The sequence below is a fragment of the Typopeltis vanoorti genome, chromosome 4 (genome assembly GCF_054136105.1).
Source record: "Typopeltis vanoorti isolate ZY-2024b chromosome 4, IOZ_Tvanoo_1.0, whole genome shotgun sequence".
Classification (NCBI taxonomy): Eukaryota; Metazoa; Arthropoda; class Arachnida; order Uropygi; family Thelyphonidae; genus Typopeltis; species Typopeltis vanoorti.
Genome location: NC_143552.1, coordinates 150,236,702 through 150,243,848, shown reverse-complemented (window position 1 = coordinate 150,243,848; position 7,147 = coordinate 150,236,702). Strand labels below are relative to the sequence as shown.

General features: G+C 33.7%; 1 protein-coding gene across 1 annotated transcript; it reads left to right on the top strand.

Moving 5' to 3' along the window:
- Positions 1-630: 630 nt before the first annotated feature.
- Positions 631-1,581, top strand: LOC150107751 (serine hydrolase-like protein). Its single transcript, XM_090392181.1, has one exon. The coding sequence runs from the start codon at positions 631-633 to the stop codon at positions 1,579-1,581; it is 951 nt and encodes a 316-aa protein (XP_090248307.1).
- The last annotated feature ends 5,566 nt before the right edge of the window (positions 1,582-7,147 follow it).

Here is a 7,147-nt window from a genome sequence, read left to right as displayed (position 1 = left end):
TAATAACAATAACAATAATACTGTTATTGATCTTCGAGAATAGTTACACTTTTTTTAACACCATGATGAAAAGATTTTATTGCTAAGTACTTCGTTTTTGTTACAGTAAGTAAAATTAACACATGCAATTATTATTAATAGCATTAATAGGTTGTTGTTTTTTAAATAGTTTTCAATATTTGTAATTCATACGTATTATTACATATGTGCAAACAAATAATTGTTATATTCATATTGCTATTTAAGTCATCGTTTTTATCATCGTCTTGCATACATTGTATGTTTTATATTCAACTAAGATATAGAGACGAAATAATGTAAGCTATACTTAACATTATTTCGTCTCTAGAGGGATTAAGTGTAAAATTCTGAATGTTTTCATCTTTTTTTTTTTTTTTTAATAAATATACATTTCACAGAGAGATTATTATTGTCATTCGGGCTATTTACAGTTACATGGTTAACACATTGCAGTCTGTTCGAAGAGTTCAGTGTAAGTGAAATAAGAACGATATTAATAACAACTATGATAATGGTGATTATGAGGATTAATTGGATAATAATTTGTCTTATTGCTCTTTTAGCAGATGCAGTTTAGAGAGAAATTTCTTGTTCCTTCGAAGAATTCAAATGATACGCTACAGTTCGTATGACTCTTCGCGATCCGCTCAGGAGCTACAAATTCCTTATCCATTCGGTCACATTGCAGCAAAGGAATGGGGCATTGAAGGTGGTCACCCCTTGTTAGCAATTCATGGATTTCAAGATAATGCCAATACATTTGATACATTGGTGCCTCTATTATCATCGAATTTTCATGTCATAGCTCTTGACCTTCCTGGCCATGGTTTAACTTCTCACAAACCACCTGGCTGTTTTTATAACATGTTCGATCTGGTGCTCGCAGTGAAACGTGTCGCAAATTTTCTTGGATGGAAACAATTTTCTATTTTGGGTCACAGCTTAGGTGGAATAGTGGGTATTTTAACTGCATCCATATACCCTGAAATAATAGATACAGTAATCAGTCTAGATATGATTAAACCAATTTCCTGGGATATGCAAAAGATACCAACCATCTCAAGAGGAGGCATGGATTTTTATTTTAAACATGAACAAAAAATTAGCAAAGCGCCTCTAGTATATTCAGAAAAAGAATCTATAAAGAAACTTATTGAAAGTCGGCTTGGTCAGTTGACTGAAGAATCGGCTAAAATATTGGCGAAAAGAGGTACACGAATATCTGAATGCGGGAACGGAGTGGTATATTCAAGAGATCCCCGCCTTAACTCTCCCGAAATATGTAACTTTACTCATTATGCTGTAAAAGCATATATTTGTAATGTTAAATGCAAAATGATAATAATTAAAACAGATACATCCACTTTAGAAATTCCAGGCGACAACCCCCCAGAAATAGTAAATGAACTCATTCCGATATATAAAGTACATTGTAAATCATTTGAGTTTATAAAAATCAAAGGAAATCATTATGCTCATCTTAATAATCCAAATGATATTGCGCCTATTATAAATTCAGTATTTGGACACTTAAAAACTGCTAATATGTCTGTGATTTGAAATTATGTATATCCAGGTAATAATCTAATTTGTTCGGAGATGTTATTTTATCCATATGATATACTTATAAAGGTGTATCAAGATTGATTAATTGTAAAGCTAAAAGAAATACACAGAATTTGTTTACATATTTTCTCCCCAATAGCTATGATTACACAAGAAACGCGAAAAGTGTGTGCACTATTTACAATCCTAAGATTCACTTGGTAGTTAGATAATTTGACCGGATCATTCCGTCCGGTGACCTAATTCTTGTTTACTCCACCCTGCGAAAATTGGACTTGAATCTCAGTCTATTTACCAGTAAACATACAGCAGCACGCTAAATGAATCAATTTTAGAAATGAAATCTGACATTTAGAATTTTTATTAAAAGTTGTCGAACGATCTATTTGAATTTTGACTTCGACAAGAAAAATGAAATTATGTCCGTTTGTAAGAGAATGTCTCTTGCTGAACAGAGCAGATACTGGATCTTCGGCAAAATTCAATGAGAGATTTTATTTTTGATTTAAAGTGGACAGTTTAAACTAGAGTCTGGCCTAACACAAATTTGTAGAAGTATTACTTCGAATACTTTGTGGGCAATGTCTACAAAGTTACCTACGGTCGGAAAAGACTGAAAGGGAAAATCAGTCAGTCGATTAGTTCGAATGCCATGTGGGAAGAGATGAACCTTTATTATGACTACTTCAGCATTAGTGTTAGCCAGTTTCATACGGAAGTGAAGAGAAACTGGAGGTTTTCCATCCCTTATAAAGGACAAATCGATCGACCAGAAGAATAGAAACACACACACACACACACACACACACACACACACACACACACACACACACACACACACACACACACACACACACACACACACACACACACACACACACACACACACACACACACACACACACACACACACACACACACACATTGCCTCATAGCCTTAGTGACTGCAGTTCCAAAGAACAACTATAGGACCATTTCTTCTTGCTTTAAAAAAAAAAAAAAAAATCAAGCAGAAAAAAAAAATCATATACTTTTAGTGAAAATCACAAATGTGCTTGTTAAGATATATTATATATCCCTTTTTTAGCTAAATAAATATATTGAAAGTGCTTTTGTACTCCCTAAAGAATGGAATTTTTAAAGGAGATGTAATTATTTGACAAGGTAAGCTAATTTAAACTCTCACAGTAATTTAACCACAGACAATCATCATATCTTGATTGCTATGTAATGTAAATACTTTGACTTTGAAAAGCAAATTACTTGATTTGTATACTGCTTTATCAATAAAGTGTTTTATTATAAAATAAAATAAGGTATAAGTTTAATTTATTGTATGAGATATCAAATCCAGGAAACAGAATTCATACATTCCTATATAATACCTCCAACACTATAAAATCTATGTTGGAAATTTTAAAATTACAAAAGAATTGCTGCAGCCAAATATATATCATGACAATCTAAGAAGATGAAGAATGAGTAACTCAACTGAATGTATAAGAAGAAATTATGAAATTAGAGAATGTTTGTGAAAGTTTGTGAATATATTTAAACCACAGAATTATTCTGTGGTTTAAATGTATTCACAAACTCTGATCCAATACCGAGTTAAGTTTTACACTATCCCTGAAACACCGACGCAATGTAAAATAGATATGAATTTGATCCTAAATCGGGAAAGTATCCAAGCAACGAGTGATTTCAAGGATATTCATCGCTGAAAAGAAAAAAAAAGTGTAAGAACCAAGCAATGTAATATCGATGATGGTTGCTGCTTGTTAAAGTGACGGTAAGCTTCTTGAGTAAAATATTTTTCTTGTTGTTAAAAGAAATGCAGATGATAGAAACAACGGATGTTTTCGCCTGTATACAATGATCACATTTATCTGTAATCTGTTATTATACAAAATTAACATTAAAGAAAAAAAAACGATACATATCTACTGATGATTATTATTTTATTTAAAAAAATACAGATATTGATAAATACTTAGAATGAGAAAGAAAAGAAGTCTAGACATATAATACATCTATGTGTAGAGATGACTTGCTAGATTTTAACAGATCAGTTACATCAGTCTAGGAAGCAAGGAGCCGTTATAAACCCCTTTTTAACAGTAGACGAGTTGGTAGGTGTCATGGCAGGGATTTCTTTCTCTCCTCTTGCAAAAGAAACAAATCGCATGGATAACATGCACACAATTAACTGAGATAATAAAAAACTGGAAGCAACTGTTATAACAGTTGCCTCGTCTCTAATTACCATCAAACCAAATCTTGAAACAGTACATTTTTTAGGTGAATTTCGATCCATCTGTCTAGGCTAGCATATAACAAATCCAGTGTGACTGAAACAAGTTTTAATAAAATTTGGTTTTATTAAATATCGAATCTTTACTAAATATCAGATCTTTACTAAAAGTTGGCGAGCTATCGCCAACTTTTAGTAAAGATCTGTAAAGTGGTCCATTTTTATTTGTAAAATTATCCAGAAAGAATCAAAACAACCAGAAAAAAGTTTGTTACAAACGATAGTCAGGTGCTCCTGACTATCGTTTGTAATCCTCGCATGATAAAATCATGCCAAAAATGATTTTATGTTCAGTTACTGTAAATAATGATATCGCCACACAAGAATGCTGCTACTGCAATGTTTGAGGATATCAATTCCATGAACAGAGTGACTCAATCAGTATCAGTCAGTTTAATCGGTAATACTGGGAACTGTTCTGAATTACGGCCAAAGCAACTAAGACTATGAGAATCAGTGTGTTATGTCTCTTAACCGGATGTATTCTTTTAGCCAGTTTGTTGGTTGAAGGAGTAAAAAATTGCCTATACGAAATTCGAAAAAATACATTTCATTCTAATTAAGGAATATCATAAATAGTGTAATGCTCAAACATACAACATAGCATGCTTATTTTGTTAAAGAGCACCCCTATGTTTTGAGCATGCTGGCTTTTACCTGTGATTTAATGAACAAAACTATTATGACAAAAAAATCGGTTAACACCTTTAATTTCCTTATAGGGAGTAGGCGAGGCAGTTATAGCGCTGTCTAACTTCTTGAGAGTAAGTGGGCAGTGCATTCACCACCGGTAGCCAGTCAAAATAGCTGGCCAAAGACTATCATAATTTTAAGGGCAACCGATGAAGAGACGGGCAAACAAATACTGCCTATCGAAGTCCCGTCCCTAATCTTAATAGAATGTTATTGTCTGAAATAGTGTGGGTTCTAGGGTAGATTTTCTTGAGTTTATGGGAAGAAAATCTCGAATTTCAGAGAGAAAAAATTCGCTTGCCCGTGCCAGAGATCGACCAATTCGAGAACCGATCGAAGAAAGACTTAGAAAAAGTTCCTCTAGTCAGCGACTATACTTGCACTTCAGTGTCTATCTACATAGCCTAGCGTAGAGAACACAAACGTCAGTTCCGCTGAGCTGCATAGTCCTACTATATGAAATAAATAATGCTTTTTGAGACATATACCTTGAGGTAAACCTGGAGTGCTTCGTGTTTTATCTTAATAACTTGGAAATTCATAACTTGGAATATGACTAAAATAATACATAGGTAAATTGTTTAGAAACAAAAAACCTGAACAGACATAAAAGAATTATAACCGATGACTAAACATACGTAACCACAGTAATAAGATTTTTAATAAGTAAATATTTCTTCCTAAGTATCATAGGACATCGTCAGTACAGTTAACAATTCAAACAATACAAGGAATCACATACAGTTAGGGCGCATGCTAACAATGGAATCCTTCTATGCATGCAGTAGTGTGTTATAGAATTAAATTAAAATATATCTGGAGAGAGAGAGAGAGAAAGAAAGAAAATTACATTAAAATGAGATAACATATATAAATTATTTTACACAATTTAGGATGACAATTTCTCAGACTTTAGTGATAGTAAGAACGTCATTACGGTTCAAATTGAGTCTGTGACGTAGGGCTACGTATAAACTTTCACTTTCTTTATATAAACGTTCATGTTTATATAAATATCTATGTAGAAGCATGGTCTTTTTCCAATGGATCCTATGGTTTGGGTTTTCAATTCCGTGTTGTGCGAGGCCAGATTTCTGCGGTTTGAAAAGAAGGATATGGTCTTGATGTTCCGAAATGCGTTTGCTAGTTTGCTGTCCATTAGTATTTCAATAGCAAATATTGATAGCAAATGGATAGTAACCTGTCTGTCCATAATAGGATAATTTACAGGAACATGTGACCTCGTACATGTCAAGTAGCATCAGAGGTGAGAGTTTGCTTTTAGGAGAAGGTAACCAATTGTAGATCTGGTTGATTGGTTTGTAGGTAGCAATCAATTTATATTTCTTCATAATTTTTGAAAGATGTTCGGAGATGCCTTTGACATAAGATACGGGAATCGTATGGGATTATTCTTGTCTAGGTTGATGTATGGAGAAAGTGACTAATTTTTTTGAGTGTTGTTTTTGGATTGTATCCATTTTGCATGGCCACATTTTTTGATTATTTCCAATTCTTGGTTTAAAGATTCTTCGGAGGAGCAGAATCTTTGTGCTCTGGTTACTAATGATTTAATGATGCCAAATGTTTGAGATGGGTGATGAGCCGAAGAATTGTGAATGTAGTGACCTGAAAATGTCGTTTTACGATAGACAGAAGCGGAGATAAAACCATCTTCTTTTCTTTGCATGTGTACATCCAGGAAGGAGATACCCTGTGGAGATTCTTTTTCTAGCGTGAATTTGATGCGAGGATGAAGAAGGTTGATTTTATCTAGAAACAACTGTAGTTCTTGTTCAGAATGACCCCAGACAGCAACGACATCATCGACATATCGTAGCCAGATTTTTGGTTCAGGATTAAACGTGAAAATGTTTTCTTCAAGGTGTTCTAGAAAAAGGTTGGCTAAGTTTGGTGATAAGGGAGACAATTGTTGTTCATTCCTCCTGCTTGTAAATTTTCTCTTTCCAAGTGAAGTATCCAGAAGTAATAACAAATTTGAATAATTCAACAATATCGGATGGAAATTTTTAAGTTAGCAAGTCTATCGTTTCCTTATGGGGAGGATTAGGGAAGAGAGAGAGAGAGACAATGTCGAAGCTAATTAGCATGACAGTTTCCAACAGCTGAATGTCTTTTATTTTTGCGTGAAACTATGGAATTTTTAATTGATGAGGCTGAGTGGCTTTTGAGAGGACGGAGAAGGTTAGATAAAATTTCTTGATAATTTGTAAGACGGGCTGCTAATAGAATTCCCGACGGGTCTGAGTACAACGTTATTTTTGTGAAGTTTAGGTAAACCGTATATTTTAGGAGGCCTAGCATGGTATATCCTCAGTTTGTTTGTTTTTTTATTGTTTCTTGATCTAAGGAAGTGGTTTCATCTAGGAATTTGTTTAGTTTCTTGAGCTGTCTTTTTTTGTGGGACCATAATCAAGTTGGGCGTATGTATCTCGATCTTTGAGTAATAAATTCATTTTTCGGTCATATGAATTGGAATCTAGCACAACAGTGGTATTTCCCTTGTCGGCTCTGGTGATGATTATGTTTCTA